Genomic DNA, 25,614 nt, shown 5'->3' on the forward strand with positions numbered 1-25,614 from the left:
CCTAGAACTAAATGAAAGAAGGGAAAAGTGGCTACTTGAACATTAGGCAGCTTCCACCACATCTACCTAATGTCACTTTTTCAGAAAATAATTGTGTTCAAATTGAACAGAATTACTGTAAATTAAAGACCGTTAGACCTGCCCCATCGGATTATTGTGAGGTTTAATGAGGTGTCATGTTTTCAGCCCCTAGTACAGAGCCTGGCACGTAGTAGGCATCTAACACATATTTATTATTTATTAGTTACACTTAGTATATCTGCATCATTTAAGAGGCAAAATTTTTAGCTTCAGATTTTGTCTGCATTATAATTGGTAGTCAAGACTATTTTGTACCATTTTTATGATTTTGTGTAAATGCTTAGGAATTTCTACAGATTTGAAACATACGAAGATTAATTTTTACACTGAATATTATTACAGGCTTTGAGTTAAGGAATTTTTTTTTTGATTTGCAAAAACAACCAAACCTAAAACAGAAAGTGCTAATTTATTGTATTGAGTCGAGTCTGAGTGCACAGTAGCAGGTGGCTCCTGGTGTCTGGTAAATACTTGGCTGATTTTAGGCTTCAAAGTGAGTTATTTGATATACAATAAAACAGACTTGTTTGGTAACCAGATGCAGAATCTAGTCATTAGCCAGAAGAGATGAAAAATCTGTCCACATTTAGAATCTAATTTATAACTATTAAAATTCTTTCTGTATATCTGTATTAATTATTACTGAATAATCATGGCTTAGAAACAACCTTTCATGCTTTATAAATTTGTTGTAGATTTTTGGATGGATAGATAGTTGGACATTAGATGACAGACAGAAGTTTCTATTGTGGAGGTTGACTAAACTTCCTAAATTGGGATATATTGATGTCACATTCTAAAGAATCTTATATTTCAGAAAAGAAGTGACTAATTAACAAAAATCCCATGATTTAGACTGGAAATATCTTTCCATTGAGTATGGTTCACCAGAATTTTCAACATAATATTTTTTAAATAGTCACAGTAAGCCAAGATAAGATTGTTACATGAAATATATTAATATAATCAGAAACTCATATTTCTGTATTTTCCATTTCTTAAACAAAAAGAAATGGTGCCCTAAAAGATATTATTACAGATTTTTCTCTTTAGCCTTTTAGTATATGTTTGAGTATTATTATGAGGACATAAGAAAAAATTCAATACACCCTTAGATATTGAAGTGGGAGTTTGAAGGCAAAATGGCCTGTATTCTAAATCAATAAATAAGTAAAAACGTTAAGTAAATAGCTTTCTATTTTAATGCATATAGAAATTTTTGTTGATCCACAGAGTTTTTCTCAGCCAATTAATATCACAAATGTAAAGTATTTTATATAAATGAGCATGTAGATGGGAGAAAACTATATTAATTCTGTAGATCATTGTCATAGCTTTATTAAAACATTCAGTTATGTATTTATTTTTTTAATCCTTGTGTTTTATGGGCTCTTGGATCTGTGGAAGAATGATAGTTTGTATTCTGATTGGTCATTCAGAAGATAATTTTCCTACTCCCTGAGCTGTCTGCAGTATATATGCAAATGAACAGCCTGCTGTACTATTTCGAAATTGTTAATACAGTTTGTATGTGATGTTAACTTTATGTAACCTTACAAACAAATCTTACATAAATTCCGAGTTGGCTGTGAAGGGTGTGTATGTATAAAAAGATTATATATATGTATATATATGTATAAATATTTATGTGCATATATATTTGTGTGAGTATGTACGTGTGTGTGTGTATATATATAATTTTTAAAGTAATTTTTGCACCCACTCAGAACTCTGAGATCCACAATCATGTGCTCTACTGACTGAGCTAGCCAGGCACCCCATGTATAATTTTTTAAAGCAGATGGTAGGGTGTTGTAGTGATAGCTAGAATATGAATTAAATACATGTAATGAAAGAAAATTCTAATTATATGTAATGCTACCAGCAGCTTCCAGATAATACGATGATGATAATATTAGATAAAATTTGTCACAGTGGTAAAAGCTTTGCATGAATTGTCTTGTTCAATTTATTTAAACACGAGATAGGTACTGTTACCTTCAATTTAGAAGGGAGGAAACAGATTTAGAAAGGGTAAGTTGCTTGACAAAGGTCAAACAACTAAAAGTGTTTGTATTAGCTTCCTACTGCTGCTGTAACCAGTTGTCACAAACTTAGTGGGGAGGTGAGAAGTCTGAAATGGATGAGAAGTGTCTGGACTGAAATCAAAGTGTTAGGGCTGTGTTCTTCTGGATGCTCTAGGGGGAGAATCTCTTTCTTCCCTTTTCCAACTTCTAGAGGCTGCTGAAATTCCTTTCCTCCATTTTCAAAGCCAGCAACATCCATTAAGACTGCCTCATGCTGCCATCCCTCTGGTTCTCTCTTCCAGTTGTCTTTTACCCTTTTAAGGATTCTTGGGGCACCTGGGTGGCTCAGTCATTAAGTGTCTGCCTTCGGCTCAGGGCATGATCCCCNATTCCTTTCCTCCATTTTCAAAGCCAGCAACATCCATTAAGACTGCCTCATGCTGCCATCCCTCTGGTTCTCTCTTCCAGTTGTCTTTTACCCTTTTAAGGATTCTTGGGGCACCTGGGTGGCTCAGTCGTTAAGTGTCTGCCTTCGGCTCGGGGCATGATCCCGGTGTTCTGGGATCGAGCCCCATATCAGGCTCCTCCGCTATGAGCCTGCTTCTTCCTCTCCCACCCCCCCTGCTTGTGTCCCCTCTCTCTCTGGCTGTCTCTCTCTCTGTCAAATAAATAAATAAAATCTTTAAAAAAAATAAAATTAAAAAAAAAAAAGGATTCTTGTGATTACAGTGGACCCACACAGCTAGTCCAGGGTCACTGCTCTAGTCTAAGGTCATCTGATTAGCAACCTCAATTCGAACTGTGACCCAAATTCTCCTTTACCATGGAACCTAACCTCTTCATAGGTTCTGGGTATGAGGTTCCGATCATCTTTGGAAGCCATTATTCTGCTTACCACAGTGGTATAACTGGAACTGGTCCCCAACACTGTCTGCCTCTAAAACCATTGCTTTAGGAAGTTCAACACCCAACCCTGAGATAATTTTTTTCAGGGTGGTTTTGCATTTATTGAACATATCTTAACAAGGGTTGGATCACTTTCATAGCAGTTTAGAAAATTTAGCTTTCTCTATATAATCTATAGACAAAGTGATCTCACTTATATGTTGTAAATGCCCGATACATTTTTAAATGTTTAATNTAAAACCATTGCTTTAGGAAGTTCAACACCCAACCCTGAGATAATTTTTTTCAGGGTGGTTTTGCATTTATTGAACATATCTTAACAAGGGTTGGATCACTTTCATAGCAGTTTAGAAAATTTAGCTTTCTCTATATAATCTATAGACAAAGTGATCTCACTTATAAGTTATAAAATGCCCGATACATTTTTAAATGTTTAACTGACAGGAAAAAAGAATCATGATTAGGATTCAAATATAAGAACATGAAATACAGTCTCTTGTAATTTAAATAGTAAATTTTGTCATTAAAACTTTGTACTACTTAGTAACAATCATCTCATTTCTGGTATTCAGGACATTGCTTTACACAGGAATCAGTATTTTATATATAAGTTTTTACAATTTTGATAATGGTTAACTAATTTATTTTAAAGCTCTTCTTTTTAAACTGATAATATTGGTTGCCTCTGAGGAAGGGAAATGCCTGTCTGGAAGATGGAAGAATTTTCACTGTATGTCCTTTTGTACTTTTTGTACTTTGATAAATGTGAGTGCATAAACTAAAAACAAATAAATAGAATTGTTAACTTTTTAAAGTAAAATAAATGAACAGCTTCTAATTTTTCACTGTCTCCACTCTCCAGGATCACCCCTTCTATGTCATTCTTTGAGGAAAATGAGTTCTCAAGGAGAAAAATCCAAACCCGTTAAACAATCTCTTAAGAAGCCGAAGTTACCAGAAGGTCGTTTTGATGCACCAGAAGATTCTAATTTAGAGAAAGAACCACTGACAAGTGAGTATGGGCATACCTCACAGATATTACGGGTTTGGTTCCAGACCACTGCAATAAAGCAAATATGACAGTAAAGCAAGTCAAATAATTTTTTTTTGGCTTCCCAGTATGTATAAAAGTTATGTTTACACTACACTGCAGTCTATAAAGTATGCAATAGCACTGTGTCTAAAAAAACAATATATATACCTTAATTTAAAAATACTTTATTGCTAGAAAATATTAACCATCATCTGAGCTTTCAGTGAGTCATAATGTTTTTCTGGTGGAGGGACTTGCCTCAGTGTTAATGGCTGCCAACTGATCAGGATGGTGCTTGATACAACAATTTCTTAAAATAGGACAACAATGAAGTTGTTTACTCCTTTCATGAAAGATTTCTCTGTAGCATGAGATGCTGTTTGGTAGCATTTTACCCACAGTGGAACATCTTTAAAAATTGGGGTCAGTCCTCTCAAACCCTGCCACTTCTTTATCAACTAAGTTCGTGTAATATTCTATACCCTTTGTTGTCATTTGAACAGTCTTCCCAGTATCTTAAACAGGAGTAGTTTCCATCTCAAGAAACTACTGTCTTTGCTCGTCCTTAAGAAGCAACTGCTCAACTGTTGAAGTTTTATCGAGAGATGGCGGCAGTTGTCCCATCTTCAGGCTCCTCTTCTAATTCTACTTCTCTTGCAGTTTCCACATCTGCAGTTGCTTCCACCACTGAAGTCTTGAACTCCTCAAAGTCATCCATGACAGCTGGAACCAACTTCTTCCAAACTCCTTTTAATGTTGATATTTTGACCTCTTCCCATGAATCACACATGTTCTTCATGGCATCAAAATGGTGAATCCTTTCCAGAAGGTTTTCAATTTACTTTGTCTGAATCCATCAGAACAGTCATTACCTATGGCAGCTATAGCCTTACAAAAACGTATTCCTTAAATTAGACTTGAAAGAGGAATGACTCCTTGATCCACGAGCTGCAGAATGGATGCTGTGTTAGCAGGCATGAAAACAACATTAATCTCATTGACCATCTCCATCAGAGCTCTTGGGGCACCAGGTGCATTGTCAATGAGCCCTCATATTTTGAAAGGAATCTTTTTTTCTGGGCAGTAGGTCTCATCAGCGGGCTTACGATATTCAGTAAACCGTTGTGTTGTGAACAGATGTGCTGTCATCCAGGCTTTGTTGTTCCACTCATGGAGCACGGGCAGAGTAGATTTAGCTAATTCTTAAGTGCCCTAGGATTTAGGGAATGAACACTGGCTTCAACGTAAAGTCACCAGCTACATTAGCCCCTAATAGGAGAGTTAGCCTGTTCTCTGAAGCTTTGGAGCCAGGCGTTGACTTCTCCTCTCTAGCCATGAGAGTCTTTTTTCCAGTAGAAGGCTGTTTCATCCACACTGAAAACCTGTTGTTCAGTGTAGCCACCTTCATTACTTATCTCGGCTAGATCGGGATAACTTGCCGCAGCTTCTGCGTCAGCACCTGCTGCTTCACCTGGCACTTTGATGTTATGGAGATGTCTTCTTTCTCCGTATCAGCAATAAGTCTGTTTGCTTTCTCATCATTTGTGTGTTCACTGAAGTAGCACTTTTCATTTCCTTCAAGAACTTTTCCTTTGCGGCACAATTTGGCTAACTGGTTGTTGCAAGAGGCCTAGCTTTTGGCCTATCTCAGCTTTCAACGTGCCTTCCACATTAAGTTTAATCATATGGAGCCTTGATTTGAAGTGAGAAACTTGTGACTCTTCCTTTCACTTGAACAGTTAGAAGCCATTGCAGGGATATTAATTGGCCTAATTTCAGTATTGTTTTGTCCCAGGAAGCGGGGAGGTCCAAAGAAGGGGAAAGACAAGGGAACAGCTGTTCAGTGGAGCAGTCAGAGCACATGCAGCATTTATCAGTTAACTATTTTATATGGTATGTTTTCTGATGCTCCAAAACAGTTCTAATAGTAATAGCAAAGATCACCGATCACAGAGCACCGTAACAAATGTAATAATAGTGACGAAGTTTGAAATATTGTGAGAATTACCAAGATATGACACAGAAACACAAAGTGAGCAAAGTGCTATTTGGAAAAATGGCACCAATAGACTTGCTCATAGTAGGGATGCCACAATTTAAAAAAAAAAAAAAAAAAAAGGCAGTATCTGTGAAGCATAATAAAATGAAGTATGCTGGTATAGTAAAGCTTCTCTTAATTTTTGAAGTATCAAAAAAAAGTATTTTAGTTATTGAGAAAAAAGAATGAAAGAAACGTTATTGTTTATAGTTCTTTGTTGACAATAATAAAGCATATTTCACAATGAATAAATTACCATACTGACCTTCACTATGATTAGGTTTAGAAAAGATAAGTTCCAAGCCCCTCACAGTGATTGACTGTGTTTGTTTTATTTATTATACCCCTTATTCACATGACAAAGTATATGAATTGAGACCTGTTTCGATGCAAATAACTTGAAAAATCACTTAAGTAGACTTCAACAAATGGTTGTGCAGGTTGCTACTGGGCTACAAGGTACTCAGGTGAGGTACCCCAGGGCAATGATGCTGCTGGGCCTTGGAAAAAAAATGGACCTGGGGCGTAAACACTGTATGGAAACCAGGATATTCTTCCTCCTCCTCTTGTCCCTGGTCACTTCTCTTCATTGTTTTCTGTCATCAGACTCGCTTCTAATTCACTGAGTGGAAGGAACTGCTCCTAGCTGCTACTCAGGTCAATAGAGCAACTAGACAGAAAATACAATTGTTTATGGGGCACCTGGGTGGCTCAGTCGTTGGGCATCTGCCTTCGGCTCAGGGCGTGATCCCGGCGTTATGGGATCGAGCCCCACATCGGGCTCCTCTGCTATGAGCCTGCTTCTTCCTCTCCCACTCCCCCTGCTTGTGTTCCCTCTCTCGCTGGCTGTCTTTGTCTCTGCCAAATAAATAAATAAATAAATAATCTTAAAAAAAAAAAAAAGAAAATACAATTGTTTAGTTCTAATTCCAAATTTCTTNCCCACTCCCCCTGCTTGTGTTCCCTCTCTCGCTGGCTGTCTTTGTCTCTGTCAAATAAATAAATAAATAAATAATCTTAAAAAAAAAAAAAAAAGAAAATACAATTGTTTAGTTCTAATTCCAAATTTCTTTTTTTTTCTTTTAAGATTTATCTATTTGAGAGAGTGAGTATGCACAGGGTGGGGGGTAAGGAGAGGGGAAGGGAGAGGAAGTGAATCTTGAACAGATTCCCTGCTGAGTGCAGAGCTGAGGTGGGATTAGATCCCAGGATCCTGAGATCATGACCTGAGCCAAAACCAAGAGTTCGTTCCTCAACCAACTGAGCTACCCAGACATCCCTAATTCTAAATTTCTTAAGAACAGAGCTCATTGGCCAAGCTTGGATCAGGTGTCTATTGCTAAATCAGAGTGGCCAGTGGGGTGGGTTACAGGTGAGGGTGGTTATTCTCACCGTAGCCATGTGGTTGTAGAAAGAGAAGGGGAAGTCTGGAGAAAGAAGAGGTTTTTTGAGAGTGGTGGGATAATAGACTAAACATCGTTTTGTATTTAGTATATACAAAATTTGATTCATGTCTTAAATATCTGTTTTTTAAAGTGCTACTTTATTTTCATTCTANTTTGAGAGTGGTGGGATAATAGACTAAACATCGTTTTGTATTTAGTATATACAAAATTTGATTCATGTCTTAGATATCTGTTTTTTAAAGTGCTACTTTATTTTCATTCTATACTCTTTTGTGCCTTTGAATTGTGGAACATGTGCAAGTATTAGCTATTCAAAAAATATCATTTTAGATAATGTAAATGTAAACATACCAGTATGAAACTGTGGCAGGGCTGCCCTGCTTATCTCCTGAGAGTTAGCCCATTTATGCAGTGAAGCATCCTAGACAAGAAGATATCAACAGAGGATACAGGGACCTATATCTGGAACTCTTTAGAATATAAAAGCTTTTCTTTTTGTTCATTCAGTTAAGTATTTCAGTTCATAGCACTTTACTAAGCCCAGTCTAATAACCAGATCAGTCAGTCAGCCAAAATGATGGAGACTTTTAAAAAGCATAATCTAAAGGTAAAATTCTTCTTTCATAGTTATAGCCAAGCACAAAAATGTAAGAGGAAATTTTTCATTAAAACATCATACACAAAAGTAGCAATCCCAGGAGTAAACCCTCACATATATGTTCAATTGGCTTTTGAGAAGGTTGCCAAGATCATTTAGTAGGGAAAAGACAGCCTTTTCTATATGTGGTGCTGAGAAAACTGGGTATCCACATGCAAAAGAATGAAATTGTACCCTTACCTTACACCGTATATAAAAATTAACTCTAAATATGTCAAAAACCTAAAATTAAGAGATAAAACTATAAAATTCTTAGATGAAAACATTGGGAAAAATCTTCCTGGTACTGATTTTGACAGCAGTTTCATGGTTATAACACCAAAAGCATAGATAGCATACACAAAAATATATAGATGGGACATTATCAAAATTAATAAATTTTGGACATCAAAGGACATTATCAAGAAAGTGAAAAGAAAACCCACGGAATGGTGGAAAATATTTGTAGATCCTGTATCTGACAAAGAATATCGAGAGTAGATAGAAAACTCCTCCAACCCCACAAAACAACTCAATTCAACAGTGGACAAACGACTTGAGTATACATTTCTCCAAAGATGACAAATGACTAACAAGCACTTGAGAAGGTGCTCAAGATCACATTCCTTACAAATCAAAACCACAGTGAGATGCCACTTCACACCAACTAGGATGGCTACAATTTAAGAAAATCAGAAAACAAGTGATGGCAACGATGTGGAGAAATTGGAACCATCCTGTGTTTCTGGTGGGAATGTAAAATGATGCAACTACTATGGGAAACAGTTCGGCAATTTCTCAAAAACGTTAGATATAGAACCCAGCCGTTCTACCTCTAGGTATATATCCAAAAGAATGGAACAGATATCTGTATACCTATGCTCATATCAGCTTTATTCACAGTAGCCAAAAGAAACAACTCAGATGTCCGTCGATAGATAAATGGATAAACAAAATGTGGTACGTGGAATACTGTTCAGTCATAAAAAGGAATGGCATTTTGATTGTGCTACAATATGGATGGACCTTGAAGACATTATACTTAATGAAATAAGCTAGACACGGACAAATATATGATTCCACTTAGATTATGTGCCTAGAGTAGGCAAATTCATAGAGATAAGGTAGAATGAGGTTATCAAAGTCTAGAGGGAAGAGGAAAAGGGAAAGTTTTTGTTTAATGGGTACAGAGTTTATATTGAGGATAACGAAAAACTTTTGGGTATAGATAGCATGATAGTTACCATTGAGAATGCAGTTAATGCCACTGAAATGTATACTTACAAATGGTTAAAGTGATAAATATTATATATATTAAATACAATAAAAAAGAAAGTACACTTCAAAAGGTAATTGTCTGTTTGACACAATGCTAGGTATTCATCGTTAACTTTTGAGTTGCTGAAATTTATGTTGAACATAGTAGCATCTCTTAGAAGCTGGTCTAGTAAACATCACCAAATCCAGCAAATGCTTTTCAGTCCTCATTCTATGGGAATGTCTACGGGCTTTGGCATTGTTAACACTTCTGGAAATTTCCTGTCTTGGTTTTGGTTATCGTTTGTCCAGTTCCTCCTCCTATTTCTTGAACTATTTCTCCCTGAACTCTTTTTTAACCCTTCTACCGCAGAGATTCAGAAATCTGGGTATAGTTCTTCGCTCCTGCTTCTCTTCCTGTGTCCTGGCTCCTGGTCTTGTTGATAACCACCTTAACATTTGTCAAACTCATCTCCTCTTATCCATCCTACCAGTAAAGCCCAAATTCAAGCATCTGTGGTTCTGTTGGTCTGTCTTCTTCGTTTCCTTCCTTCTAGGCTTGTCTCCCTGCCTCTGGTACATACGTCATTCTAAGAAAAGTGTATAAGTTGTCCCTTTGCAGAAAGTAGACTTCATTATTAAGATAATGAAGATTGTTTGCAGCTGAGCACCCTGTCTGATGCAAGGATGAGTAAGGAAAATGAGATACAAAAATAACTGAACAGGACGTTGTGTGATAACTGGCATAAGAGATATGCAAAAAAAGTTCAGAAGAAAAGTAGAGAAAAGAGATAACATTTGTGCTGGGGTTTAAAGGCATAATAAAATCTTAAGTAGTTAAGGAATGGTGAGGAGATGTTTCAAAAAAGAGAAAGGTGTGGTGGGAGAGAAAGAGGCTAGGGAACATGATACCTGCGAGAGCCGGCCAGCGGGCCTGTTTGGCTACAGGTTAGAGCACATAGTGGATTGATGGAGTCTAGAGCTGGAGAGGTTGGTATGACTCAAATCTGGGAGGGCCTGAATTACCAGGTTATAGCACATGGGCTTTATGTAGTGGACAGTGAGGAAACTCTGAATGTTTTTGAATGGAGATTATTTTAATCAGCTTTACTGTAATACAGCACATATAATAAAATTCACCCATTTGAAGTAAGCAGTTTGATGAATTTTAACAGTGTTTATAGTCATGTAACCAACACAAAGTATACAACAGTTCCATCCCACAAGGAGCCCCTAGTGCCTCTTTATAATTAGTCTCATTTCCCCATACTCCTGGCAACCATGAATCTGTTCTCTGTCACTATAATTTTGCCTTTCCTAGGATTTTATATAAATGAAATCATACAGTACATAGTCTTTTGTGTCTGGCTTCTTTCACTTAATGTAATGTGGAGGAGGGATTCTGTTTTAGAAAGATTAATTCATCCTTCTATGCAGATGAGGCTGAAGTCATGAGAGTCAGAAAACAGATGAGTTAGAAAACTCTTACATTAGTCTAGAATGTGACTCAGCGTGACTCAGGGTGGTACTAGAGAGAGTAAAAGGTTTCAGAAAACTGAAGGTTATAATGAGGGTGAAAATTAGGTTAAAGAAACATGAGGGAAAAGACTCCATAGACGGTCGCAGTCAGAAAGAAGAAAGCTCAAGAGTGTGGGACTTGGAGAAGGAACATATTCAGGAGATAATGAAATCAAAGCAGATGGTGCAAGTGGACGTGAGCATCACTAGGAAAGAGGACCAAGGAGCTCTGTGTCCCCAGTATGTGAGGTTACTAATGTGGGTGTTAGTAGGAGGGATAATGGGGAGAGGCGAAGCTGTGAACCAAGTATTGATCCTATCCAAGAAGATAGAAGCGTCTTTATTACCGGACTGGAGAAAAGTATTGGGCAAGCGAATGGTGTGGAATTCAAAAGAGGAAAGGCTGTAGAGGTTTGGTGGGAGAATGGGAAGCTGGAAGTAGCAGTGAGGCACAGGGATATCTTGACCTCTTCTTCCCTAGTGCTGTGGACTGAATTGTCTCCCTGAAATCCATTTTCAAAGCCCACCCCCAAAGGGGTGGTATTTGGAGATGGGGCCTTTGGGAGATAATTAGGTTTAAATGAGGTCATGACATTGGGGCCCCATGATGGAATTAGTGCCCTCATAATAGGAGACACTAGAGAGCTCATGATCTTTCTCTCCCTGCCTTGTGAGGACACAGTGAGAAGGGGCCATCTGCAAGCCAGGGAGAGAGGCTCCACCAGAACCCAGACATGCTGGCACCCTGACCTCAGACTTGTAGCCTCCAGAACTGTAAGAAAGTTAACTTCTGTTGAGCCACTCAGTCTGTGGTAGTTTGTTACGGCGGCCCGAGCTGGCTAAGACACTCAGTGAGCCCCAGAAATACGGGAGACAGAAGAGGTTCCCGTAGAGGCTTTTGGAGGAAGTCCCAGGACGGAGTTCTTTAAAAAACAGAATGATAGGTGGGGAAGAGTTTATTCACAGTGGAGAAAGAAGTTTAAAAATAGGTAAATATTTGAACATTTTCAAGGTAAATTCTCTATTTTTCTTTTTCCTAGAGAGGGACTACATGATTTTGGTGATGTTCATTTAGTTTTCTGAAGAGACACAGGTTAAGAATTGGGGTTCTTTCTAATAGCTCATTCCTCTCCTGCTCTTCCCATATACAGAGCAGTAGTTTATGGGCTGAGAACAAGACTGCAACCAGAATGTCTGAAATCAAACTCAGTTTTACCACAGTAGTAGCGGTGTGACCAGGGGTACCTTTCTGAACCTCTTTGTGCCTCATTTTCCTCATCTATAAAATGGAGACAATAATTGTTCCTGACCCATAGGATTATCATGAGAACAAAATGAGTTACTATGAATAAAGTGCTCAAAAGTGGGCCTGACTCAAGATGGGTGGTCCTATTATGAACACAGAGTATTAATAGTAACATCTGTTATGTCCATAAATGCCAGTATCAGCTAACCATTTGCTGAAGCCAAAACCCTATGATAAAGGGCAAGAGTACTCATAGCTAAAATTAATTGAACATTCTTATGTAGCCAGCACTGAGCTAGATCCTTTCCGTGCATTTCTTTGTTTAATTCTCAACAGACTAAATCAGGTACAATTATTGTATCCGTTTTACTGATAACAAAACTGAGGCATTGAGCCAAAGTACTCTTGTTTCAAGACCTTTCAAACCTTATGGATTTGTACTCTATATTCCCTGCATTCCAATTTCCTTCTCTTACAGTCGATCAGCATATATGCAGCTAACTCCCCACATTGGGGCCTGAGAACATTCTAAGTAATTAATGTAGGTAATAAAGTTCATTGAATATGACAATTGTATCCTAAAGTGTTTTCTCAAACTTGGGAAAAAGAACCACATTTACAGTTCATTTAAAAGATTGGGCCGTCAGTGTAACCCTGTCTTCAAAATTGGCCAAAATGCCTTTCTTGTCTCTATTGACTACTGTTTTTGCATCTTCCGTCTTTCTTTAGAATTTCCAGATGATATTAATCCTGTTACCAAAGAAAAAGGTGGTCCCAGAGGCCCAGAACCTACCCGATACGGAGACTGGGAACGAAAAGGACGCTGTATTGATTTTTAAGACACATATTATTAACTTCAGTATCTTTTTCTGAATATGTACACCAGAATTTATTTCCAGTTGTTTTCTTTCTGTATATCCCTTAAGTCATTTAATTTCTATAATGTGTTTGAAAACATAAATAATGCCTTGAAAGAAAATATGCTGCTATAAATCAAGAAAGGGGAAATAGTTCTACATTAGCACATTAATTTCCTTTTAAATATATTGGAGTATATACATGATTAGAGCTGCAAACTCATTTCATCACATTTCAGTTTAAATTAATCAGCTGCTTATAAAATGCAAATGTAAATAAAACAAGTTTTAATGATTTTTGTTGCCACATGCTAGGTAATGGTGACTTTTTAAATGTGAGTTAAGTAATACATTATAGTTTGATAAGGTCTCAGTAACAACAGAAAATCTAACTCCAGAGCCAGATTACTTCGGTTCAAATCCTGGCTCTGCTACTTATTAGCCATGTGATCTTGGATAATTTATTTAACTTTTCTACACCTCAGTTATCTTCATGTGTAAATTGGAGTTAATACTAGTTTTGCCTTCCAGGGTAGTGAGAAGATATTTAAATGAGTAAGTACATGTAAACTACTTGAACAGTGCATAGCACATAGCTGTCAGTGTGTTAGCTATCCTTCAATCTTAAAGGTATTTTTCCAAGTCTCTAGGCTTTCTGTGGGGAAATAGTAAGAAACCAAGTTTGAAATAGTTGAACTGAAATTGTTTTATATGAATATAGCATTAAAAAATCATTAATTGGAAAATTCGTGATTTTTTTGCATGGATGAACTGAGCTGAAATATATGCTAGTTTGTTAAACATAAAATTTAGATACAGAGGGTCGATATGAGCAAAGCTGGGGATGAAATGGGCCAGCTTAGTCAGTTTTGGCCTTTGGATAACTGGTCAGGAAAAGTCATGTCCAACTAGTTTACAGATGTGGAAGGAAGAATGGAAACTCCTGGGCTCGCCTAAGGCATCCTGTGCTGTCCTCTGGCCTTACTCAGTCCCAGAGGTTGGACCTTCAGCCCCCAGGCTACCAATTACTTAGGAGGAAAGGGTTTGCAGGGTCTGTAGAAGACAGTGCCGCAGGCTGATAATGCTGTGATATGACTTATAAATGCGATGTTATTTGAGAAGATTGTAGAAGATGTATACAAGAGGATACACTCTCTTAAAAGTGTATTCTTCTCCGAAACAAACTAAGTAGAGTGGTAATTGTGCCTAGTCATTCAGTCTTTGTATCGGTTCTCTCTCTGTCAACATTTGTTCTTCTCATGGCAGTTACTGGGTATGCTGCTGAGTGATAACCACATTCCTTTAAAAACAGTCTGTAATTTAGTCATCCTTCAGTTAGCCTACATTAGTGAAAGTTTTTATTAGGTTAACATTCCAGAAGTACTATGTGAAATTATTTTGTATAGTTTTGCCTGTGTTTGTGGTATGTGATATAGGAGAGACAACTTAGATACTTCAAAAACTAGTATGAAATATGTAACAACCAAAATGTTGTATTAAGATAATAGAATCCTGGAGGCGCCTGGGTGGCTCAGTCGTTAAACATCTGCCTTCAGCTCAGGGTGTGGTCCCGGAGTCCTGGGATAGAGCCCCACATCAGGCTTGTCCACTGGGAGCCTGCTTCTTCCTCTCCCACACCCCCTGCTTGTGTTCTCTCTCTCACTGGCTGTCTCTCTCTCTGTCAAATAAATGAAATCTTTAAAAAAAAAAAAAAGATAATAGAATCCTTAACCTCTGTTAATAGTAACATGTTTCATGACAAGCCATCAAATACATAGGTACAATTTAGTGTCATAAAAACATTTGTGATCTTTATGTCCATCGAACATTAACGAAAAACCTGAAGACTCCCGAAAGATGATGTAGCAGCAGTGGAAATGCATCACCCACATCCCCTCCTGTGGGAAGCAGAGGTGACTGAGAACCCCAGCTGCTGCCCCATGGGATCCACCTCTGTGTTCCTGCTGCAGCTACACTGCCCGCAGGCTGTTCCCAGCCAATGAATGAGTATGGTGGCCCACTCCCCTGATGGATGGCATTGGCTCAAGGACTCCCCATTAGCCTGCCCAATACTTTCTTCAGACTGTGCTGCTGTCTAAGACTCTTCCTGCCTGATACTTCTTTCCTTCTCTCTCCCCTTCACAGGTGTCAGACTCTGCCTGCTTTTCCCCTTTATAATTCAAAACATTTCCCCAGTAAATCTCCTTTACAATTAATCCCATCTTATCATTTGTTTCTCAGAGAACCCAAACTAACGAAAAGAACAGCTTATAAAAGAACAACTTACAGACAGGTTTTTAGAAAATGACACAAAGCTTGTGGCTTTTTCTAGTACAATCATAATCTAACCATTTAAATCTTACATTGCTTGGGGATTTCTGGGAAATTATAGGTTGTACATTTATACAGAAGACTTGGACCATGGAACCTTTGTACATTTTAGGTGTTTTGGTGAAATTGAATTATGTCCAGCATTTTTCTTATTTTAATGTTAGTTGCTGTGAACTACTATGAGTCAGAATCTACCGCTATCTATTACTAAACTTGAACAGCCTAAAACCATATTCTGCAAATAAATAACAAATGTTCATTGGATGAATAGTATGGCTTACAATGAATAAACTTAGTAACAGTAATTGTTAATGATGTATCAGCAATTTTAATGATACTTTCAGAACAGGGCAGTAATTTTTATAAGTATAAGAATGGCAATGGACTGTTAACCAATACTGATTGATCGTTTAGGAAGGAGAGTAAAATGAAGAATTCCTGAGTTCATTCTTGCGTCCAGTTGATTCTTTCTGTTTAATCAGTGATTGTTCAGATATTCTCCTAGGCTCTGTGTATTTGGTGATGAATGAAACAGAGCCCTTGCCATCCTGTCATAATGTCTGATGGATTTGATTTACACATGAGAACAATTCCAAATGATAACTGAAGGCTAAATGCATTGCAAGTGACTGTACTTCACCCCAACCAAACCTAAGGGAACTTTCTTCGTTTGATGAGGCTATCACTTTCTGGACTTTTGTTACTAGATGACTCTTCAGAGACATAAGTGTTCACTTTTTAAAATCTAAACTGATTCTATGAGATATGAATCAAGTCAAATATTCATTCTGTGATCAGTTGCGCTCTGACCTTGCCATGTATCAGACATTGACCTAGCTACTGACCAAGAAGATGTGGAGTGAACAGAGTGATGTAATGAAGATTCCTGGACTTGTAAAGATTCCTCAAGCCACTCCTGGCTCCAGAAGAGCATTTTTGGTGGGCCTCCCTCTGCACAACCACTGGAACTGAAGCTGCCTCTGACTTCCCTAAGCCAGGACTGGCTGCTATGAATGAAATATAAAGAATATTGAATGATCCATGCATAGGAGGGAATATATGAATATTAAGAAATATTATCATTAAGTATTTGGTGTTCTGTGTCCTCTGGGGACTTTGTTCTAAGTCTTCCTCCTTGAGATCTTTCATTTGTAGAAACAGATACTGCTTTCCTGACCCGCGCATTGACTCTGGCCTTGGTTACAAATATGCTGCTTTTGTATCTCCCTCCTTTTCTTTCTCCTCAGTGGGGTCAAGACTATGTATTCTGTCTAAACCTACTTCTCTCTTACAATCACCCAAATCTGGATGGAAAATTAAAAAGGTAACTTCTAATATTCAAGGTTTTTAGATAAAGTAACAGAATCTACTCTGTTTCAGGACTCTTGGGTCTTAAGGCCCTCTCTAAAACTCTTTGGAGGTCCCTAAGTTTTTAGGACCCCGAAGAACTTGTGTTTACATGTGTTATATCTATTGATATTTACCATATTAGGAATGAAAACCAAGCAATCTTTAAAATATTTAATTAATTTTAAAAACTCCCATAATTGGGGCACCTGACTGGCTCAGTTAGTAGAGCATGTGGCTATTGATCTCAGGGTTGTGAGTTCAAGCCCCAGCTGGGGTGTAGAGATTACTTAAAAATGAAAATCTTGAAATAAAAAATAACCCTATAATAAACCCATTACATATTAACATAAAATAGCATTTTTTGATAAAAATAACTAATCTTTCCAAAACAAAAAAAATTAAGAGTGGTATTGTTTCATATTTTTGCAATTCTCTTTTATGTCTAACTTAATAGGAGGCAGCTGTATTCTCATACCCTCTTCTGCATTCAATCTGTTTTGATACTGTTTTGATTGAGGTGTATTGAAGAAAAAAGCTGGCTTCACACAGATCCAAAGTTAGAAAAGGGAGGACCTCACAGATCCCCTGAATTGGACCACACACTTCCAAGAACTGCTGAGCTGATTTAAGTAGGAAGGAGGGTACTAAATGCAGACACTTTGGAAGGGTGAGCAGAACAGGCTAACCCTCTAAGACCACATTTCAGACCCACACAACTGGCTGGAGAAAGGAGCTGCTGCCTGAAATCCTAGTCGGCTGCACCTCTTCCAGGCAAGAACCCGCCACGGCCACCGCTATAGACCCCCGAGCCCCTGAGGCTGCTGCCAACCACACTGACAAAATGAAGTCTTGGTAGCACTGTCCCCCCTCACCTAACCTATTTCTGCATCATTGTCTTATGTGGGTGGACACTAAAGTCAGATGTCTGTCTACCCTAGTGGAAGATAGGACATGTACTTTCACTGACTTCTGTGTGGGTTTGGGAGGCTCCACACTGGGGAACTTACCAGATGTAGAGATGGCGTTCAGAAGATTTTGTGCAGATGTTACTTGCTGACCACTATCATCTGAAAACTAGTTGCGAATCAGCTTTATTGGGGCATCAAAGTGTAACATGTAAAATATAATGTAGATATGTAAAAATAAGGTTTGAGTGATCCCTAAAATATGTTAAATGTCTATTCCTGCTCATTTGAAGAATGCTTCCATAAAGATTGGACATCTGAGCCTATAATTTCTTTTTATGACAGTTACATAGCCTTGGTTAATGAATATGACATGAGTTATGTGAAAGTTGCTTAAAATTCAGGAACAGCCCATATTCACTTAAAATACAGTCTAGATATATTTAGGCCCTGCAGTTCTAACTTGGTCGTGGCAAGTGGAATCTTGTCTAAAGCCTTGAAACTGCAAGTACTCCTAATTAGCTGTTGCTAGTAAAAAGGAATCATGGACAGATTGAGAAGGGCGTTTTTTGTTGATGCAGGTGTGAGAAGGAGATGAAAATCAAACAAAGGGACTTTTAGGAGCAACTTATAAGAGAATATTGGAAGCTGAAAACATGCAAAGGAGAAAACTAGGGAAATGTCTTTGCAGGGTTGTCTTTAGCCCCTTTGGAAAAATCTTATAAACTGAGATGTTACAGACTGGACTGTAACCATTATCTTTTTTTAAAGATTTTATTTATTAGAGCATGAGTGGGGCGAGAGGTAGAGGGAGAAGCAGACTCTCTGTTGAGCAGGGAGCCTGATGTGGGGCTCAATCCCAGGACCCTGAGATCATGACCTGAGTGGAAGGCAGATGCTTAAGCAATGGAGCCACCGGGGCACTCCTGTAACCGTTGTCTTAAAACATCGTATATTTCCTAGCACAGGAGGTCACTGTATTCAAGTTGGCATCTTCAACTTTAGACATACATAATGTTTGGGTTCTTTGGTTTATCAGAAGAGCTCATATTTTGTCTCATCCCTAAGTCAATGACTCTGGTAGGTCCCTTATTTGTTTTTAAAAAAAGCCTAGGGGCGCCTGGGTGGCACAGCGGTTGAGCGTCTGCCTTCGGCTCAGGGCATGATCCCAGCATTATGGGATCGAGCCCCACATCAGGCTCCTCTGCTATGAGCCTGCTTCTTCCTCTCCCACTCCCCCTGCTCGTGTTCCCTGTCTCGCTGGCTGTCTCTATCTCTGTCAAATAAATAAATAAAATCTTTAAAAAAAAATTAAAAAAAGCCTACACAGATTTTATTTTGATAGCATCCTTTCATTTTCTGCTGGTTAGAAATGTCAGAACTTCTCAGTAGATCGTCCCATATCAAATCCAAACCCTTGATTTCATGACCCTCCACCATTGTCCATACCTACATACTAAATGTTTCAACTGGACAGAACAATCTTTTTATTTCCTTATTTTATATAGATAGGTTAATGCTGACTAGAATGCCCCCTGCCTTTCTTTACAAACACATTTCTTTTCTCTCTTCCTCCAGTCCTTTGCTGGAATGAGGTTGGGTATAAATTACATGACTGAAATGCCCTTCTCTGCTTCAAAAAAAAAAAAAAATACGACTCACATCAGACCTTAATGTTTTTCCACATAATGAATCCTGACCACCTCTAGTCAAGCCCGTCACTGCAGCAGCTCCTCGTCCCTGTCGCAGAGGCCATGGCTGGCATGCACGGCACCACCCTGCGTGAATGTACCCTGATGGTTGTGCTGATTTGGCCCTTGTCCTCTTTTCCAATGTTCTGTTTTTCTGTTTTGTGGAAATTAGAATGCCAAAGAAGGTGAGGGTTCTGAGTGCAATTCCTGCCAATTAGCTGCACTTGATGGGATTTGAAAGGGGATGTGAAGCAGGGCTGTCGTCCTGCTGTGAGCTTGTACAGCGGGCAGGCACGGTTGCACAGACTTCGGATTGGCCTGCGGCAGCACTCCAGTGTTTAGTCTCTAGCCTTGTGGAGTCAAGAGGTATGGCAATAGTGACATCCGTGCCTTCCGATTCCTGAGTCACTACCATGTTAGCGTATTGTACTGAACAGGTCCACGTAGAGTCTTATAATCCCCCACCCTTCTCGTTGTGGCTGAGGTGATGGCCGCCCCCTGCCATAGGCCAATTTGGCCATCTCTTTCTTGAAATTCATCCTGGAAGTTCATTCTAGTCTCTACCTGCCCAGCCTTTCCAATGTCATCACTTCAGTACTTTCCATTTAGAGTAACTAGAGAGGTTTCTGTTTCCTACAATGAATCCTGACTGTCAAGGTATTTATCTGTGGATAGACCACTCATGTCATGTCCCGTTTTGTTCCTAGATTCGGCACTGCTTTTCTTTATGTATCTGGAGCTACTTGACCCCTGCCCACATCCCAATCCCCACTGCAGGCAACTAACAGGAGTTCCAGAAAGACAAAGAGAAACAGGGTAGAAATTATTAAAGAGTCAATGCAAGACTATTTAGCAGAATCAAAGAATATATTACCAGACTAAAGAGACCCTCCAGTACCAATACCAAGTCATAATGAAATTGTAGCCCATCAGGGATAATCAAAAATCTTCCAAAGACGAGGGGGGGGGGAATGTCACAAAGGAAAAAACAAATGATACCAAGCTTTCCACCAGAACACTGGAAAATCAGTGAAGCAATCTGATCCAAACTGAAGGTAAAATTTTTTCATTTAGAACTCAGTACAGCCTACCAAGTGTGAGCATGGAACATAACAACCAAGTAGGAGAATCAAAATATTTTCAGACAGCAAAGCCCAGGAAAGAAGCTTTACTGTCATATACTACATCTTAGGGAACTGCTGGTGGATGTGCTTCAGCCAAAGAAGGCATAAACAAACAAAACAAAACAAAAAACCATGGGATCCAGGAAGCAAGAGATTCAACACAAGGGATGCAGTAAAGGAAGATTCCAGGGCACAGCTGAGCAACAACCCAGAGAACAACCAGTCCAGACAAGACTAAGGTGGGAGGTGCATAGAAGGGAGATATGGGGGAGAGAGGGAAATGGAAATGATGTATTATTTAATTTGCTTGAGCGTTAAAAAAATTATTGATGCTTATCTGAGAAATGTTGGAGAATTTTGGAAACAACAGGAACCTAGGAAACTATGCAAACAACAAAGGAGACGATTTTTAAATTATTAACCCTAAGAAAAACACAACTTTGTGCAGGAAAGGCCATGTACCTACAGTACACTGCCTGGCTCAGCGGATAAGTCAGAACGCGCATAATTGTTACATAAGCATAACAATTTTTAAAACGTTTGCGTGGAGAGAAGGGGAAGAAGTGGGCAGAAGATGATAGTGTCAGAGAGCTGAGTCTAGCACCCCATACTAACAAAAAGCTAGGAGGTAATTGCTAAAATTGATCAGTCCGGAGATAACAATGTGTGCGTGTCATGTAGAAAGAGGGAGGTAAATACCAGAAGAATCAAATGGAAGAGCTGAGAGTGGTTGCCCCTGGAGGTGAATTGGCTGGGCAGGAACGGCTATTTTTCATTAGAAGCTCTATTTCTTAAAATAAATGAATATACTAGTTATTATTTTAAGAACTTATACAGATTTCTTGGGGCAATTTAGAAAACAGTATAAAGAAGAAAACAAAAATTATCTAGGAAACCTTTATACCTGCTTAACCTTTGGTAAATTGTCCTTCAATAGTCTTAAGTAAGTATAGATGTTTTTTATATAGGCATTATCCTAATAATTTCATAGCCAAAATTCCACTATTTTAATCTTCAGTTTCTTCATGACAAGTGATGTTAAACACCTCTCCCTATGCTTATCAGCCTTTTGCATTTTCTCATTTCCTCTATTAATTGCTTTTACTTGTCCCTTGCTCATTTTCCTTTGGATATTGGTCTATTATCAATTTGTATGAGATTTTGCTCCTCAATTCTGCTTGTTTATGCTGAAATGTTTATATTCATGAGGTCACTTCCCCCCCTTTAGTATAACTTGGCCTCTGTGACCTTAACTTATTAATATCCCTTCACAAAGTCCTTCAGTGGTTCTTGCCCGTAATGAAGTCCTAAGTTCTGTGCCCTTCCTGGTCTGGGCCTTGACGTCTGTTTGGGTCTCTCTTCCACAGGCCCTCTCCATTCCAGTCAAGACCTACCACTCAGAGACTTTCAAACAGGCTTCCCAGTATCTCCCCATCTTGATGATAATCATGCTTTCTGCCTGAAATGCCTTTTCTTTACTGTCCGTCTAGAAAACACCTTTTGATCTACACCTCACCTTCTCGACTGTCTTTTCTGTGTTCTTTCCACATTCAACCATTACAAATGTACTGACTTGTTTTAGAATTAATTGTCAATTCTGTCTCCTCCATTAGTCTGTGGGCTTCCTTATCTATCTTTGTTCAGTTTTGTATCCCCAGTTGCAGCACAGTGCTGAGTACTTAGTAAACACTCAATGAATGTTGGCTCAGTGTTGAATAATTCAGTATTTGTGGTAGGCAGAATCCCACAATGGCCCCAGGATTCCCTCCCCTTGGTGTATGTGCACTGTCCCTCCCCCTTCAGTGCAGGTAGGACCTGTGAATATAATGAAATAGTCATTCTCCCGATTAGGTTGCATTATATGGCAAAGGTGTTGGAACCGTTATTCTAGTGGTCATGTTACCTTTGTAACAGACTCCACTGTAGCCAACCGGAGGAAGAGTCTCCTGACTGGGAAGAAATAAGATGCTATGCTGGGAAGGTGCCACAGGCTAGAGGCATCTGGTACCGTATGCTAGAGGCTTACCCTCTAGGAGCTGAGAGCGATCCCCAGCTGGCAGCCAGCAAGAACACAAGGACCTTAGTTCTACAACCACAAGGCTCTGAATTCTGCCAACCCCCTGAATGAGGTTGGAGGAGGATTCCGAGACTCGGATAAGATCCTAGCCCCAGCTGACACCTCGAATTCAGTCTAGTGAGACCCTAAGCAGAGGACCTAACTAACAGGTGCCCAGACTCCTAATCCAAGGAAGCTGTGGATAGTAAGTCTGTGCTGCTTTAAGCCACTAAGTGTGTTGTAATGTCTTATGCAGCAGTAGAAAACTGACACAGCATTCAAGCTGCTATTACCAGGGCACTGGGGCCTCGAATCTCAGGAGCAATGACTGGGTGGGCTTTAAGACCTGAAAGTTTTGATAACTGGATCCTGGTTTTGATTATTCGTATACAAAAATCCCTCTAAGACCTACCCCGCCAAACTCTCATCACTATCTCTCTTAAGAGATGCAAAGCCCTGCTTACCCGTAGGCATTCCCTTATTGATAACATAACCCCATATTGATCAACAATTTAGTTACTGCTCTTGGATTCCTTTTTGGCGTGTTCTGTCCACATATACTAGCACTCCTGTTATTTTGCAGTCAATCTCCCTTCCCTAGGGAATCACATGTGTGAGCTACCACTTACTATTTATTGTGATGGCCTTTATATGCTGCATTAAGCCTGCTTGACTGAACCCTCAATAGCCCACAGCCTGGTCTTGTTCACAGCCCAGAAGGTAGATCTGTTTTCTTCTCAGACTCCCCTCTGATAACAGTTACCTGGCCCAATATTCTCAAATTGGGCCAGTTGGGTCTCTCGGGTGAAATAAAATGATTAATCCAAGTCATTGAAAGAACATACAAACATACGATGCTATTCGCTTTAATTTAGAAAATATAATGAGAAACATTTTTAAAACTTTGGATTGCTATAAAAGTGCCCCAAATTCTTTTGCTTTATTTAAAAAATAATTGACTTATTAAATGAAAGTGCACTTTTTTTTAAAACCACCCAAAATATTAAAAGATATGGAATCTTCTATGATCTCTGATGTTGATAAAAGACAGGTAGCAGAGAGTTCCACTTGAGGTCCAGGGGCAAGTGATTTAAAATGATAGGTGGTAGGGGTGACGGGGTGGCTCTCTCGTTAAGCGTATGCCTTCGGGTCAGGTCATGGTCCCAGGGTCCTGGGATTGAGACCCAAGTCAGGCTCCCTGCTCAGCGGGAGGCCTGCTTCTCCCTCTCTCACTCCCCCTGCTTGTGTTCCCTCTCTCACTCTCTCTCTGTCAAGTAAATAAATAAAATCTTAAAATAAAATAAAAGATAAGTGGCAGTTAAGGAAGACAGAGTTGGGGCAGGTCGAGCTAACATGCTGCTTGAGGAAAGCCTTAGGGGCTGGGGAGGGCTGGCAAGTGCCACCTCGGGAGGAGTTTAACCCAGTAATGGACTTGGTCTCAAATGTCTGAGACTGGGCCTGGTCTTAGCATCATTTATACAAGGATATGAGCTGAGCTCCAAGGCAGTTACCCTCATTTTCTATAAATGAACCAAGAACTTCAGGCTACGTAAGGCAGACCCCATTTACTTTTCAGAAACACTAAATTCACTTAAACTACCCATATTTTTTGTGTTTAATTTTTTAAGGCAATCTAAAAAGAATTTACTAGAAACGGGAAGCTATAAGTACAAGCGCCAAAATAACAGAATAGAGATTCTTTACCGTGTTCAGATGCTTTCCAAAATTTAGAATAATTAAAATGTAAGAGACAAAAATAGTTTCAGAAAAGAATAATGCTGACATTTTCAGATATTCCGCCAAAGCAAAGCTCCTCTTCTGGCGTGTAGCAGCCTGACTTAGATGAGCACCAGTGGGGGAATGAGCGCCTGCTGACTTCCTGCCAATCCCCTCCACCCCCACACGCCGTCCCCACTGCAGGCGATCAAGTAGGCCTTGTTACCACACCAGGGTCAAGTCACTAAAAAGATGTTAGGCGTGAAATGTCATAGCTATTTCAGTAATCGAAATACAAGATATTTCCTTATTTTCTGCTTCAAAATGTGAGTACTAGATAAATATTTCAGGACACTCTCAGAACCAGTTCAAGACCTACATATCATGATTTAATTTAAGCCCTCTCAGCAAATGTGCTTTTCTCCAAATTTTCCACCCTGTTCTTCGTAATATTCCTCACATTAGAGTCACTTCCAAAAGACCCTCTAGATGCATACTTGCACAGTTAATGGTATTAAGGCGCCTGTTAAGATGTGTATAACTCATTAGAATGTGTTAATTACTTTCGATATATTCATTGCCACTTGGCATTAAGTAATGTCCTGTGGAAAGAGACCAGACATCCGCTTTATTATTGTTGCTTAAGCTTTTATTATGAAAAATTTAAAAATACACAGAGGTAGAAAGAATAACATAATGTGTCCCCCACCCAACTTTAACCATTATCAGTATTTATCAGCAGTTACTATTTTTGTTTCCTTTTACACACTTTTTCTGTCCTCTGAGATATTTTATGGCAAACAGCTTCCCACTGGATGTGTAGTATCTTATAGAGAGGAGTTAAGCAAATGTCAGAGAATAAATAGGTCCCTGGCTGGGCAGCCTGTCCAGCTTGGGGCGGGGGGAGTGTGTGTGACACGAACAGAGGTCGTCAGCAGGAAGGAGGTACTAATCCAAGAGGGGGGGGTGGTACTGAAAGGCCAAGGAGTTTTTTTAGATGTATATTTTCTGAGAAAGAAAGAGCTGATCTTGACTGCAAATAAAAAAAAAAAAAAAAGGTCTTGCTTTAAGGTTTTGTTTCATCTTAAGTAGAGGAAGATTGTGCCTATATTCTCATTTATTTCAAGGTATTTATTTTAGACTTAAAACACTCATAATTACCCTGAGTTTAAACATCCTGTTGTAAACAGGATGGTAACCCAGTGGTTCTCAGTTCCTCAGTTTTACAGCCAGTTCTTTATTTTTTTAAGATGTATTTATTTATTTGAGAGAGAGAAGGGTGGGGGAGAGGAAGCCGACTCCCCATTGGGTGCAGTGCCAGACACAGGGGTCAATCTCATGACCCTGAGATTGTGACCTTCATAACCTGAGCTGAAATCAAGAGTTGGTGGCTTAACTGACTGAGCCACCCAGGTGCCCCTCTACAACTAATTCT

At 39.0% G+C, this 25,614-nt stretch overlaps 1 protein-coding gene across 1 annotated transcript in view; it reads left to right on the top strand.

Annotated features, from left to right (window-relative positions):
• The window catches only part of SMAP1 (small ArfGAP 1), a 229,245-nt gene that overhangs the window by 9,968 nt on the left and 193,663 nt on the right, over nucleotides 1–25,614 (top strand). Inside the window, exon 2 of the mRNA XM_034648123.1 lies at nucleotides 3,877–4,026. Within this exon, the coding sequence (XP_034504014.1) occupies nucleotides 3,877–4,026 (150 nt within the window). The remainder of the gene's footprint in view (nucleotides 1–3,876; nucleotides 4,027–25,614) is intronic.

The sequence above is a fragment of the Ailuropoda melanoleuca genome, chromosome 19, assembly GCF_002007445.2.
Source record: "Ailuropoda melanoleuca isolate Jingjing chromosome 19, ASM200744v2, whole genome shotgun sequence".
Lineage (NCBI taxonomy): Eukaryota > Metazoa > Chordata > Mammalia > Carnivora > Ursidae > Ailuropoda > Ailuropoda melanoleuca.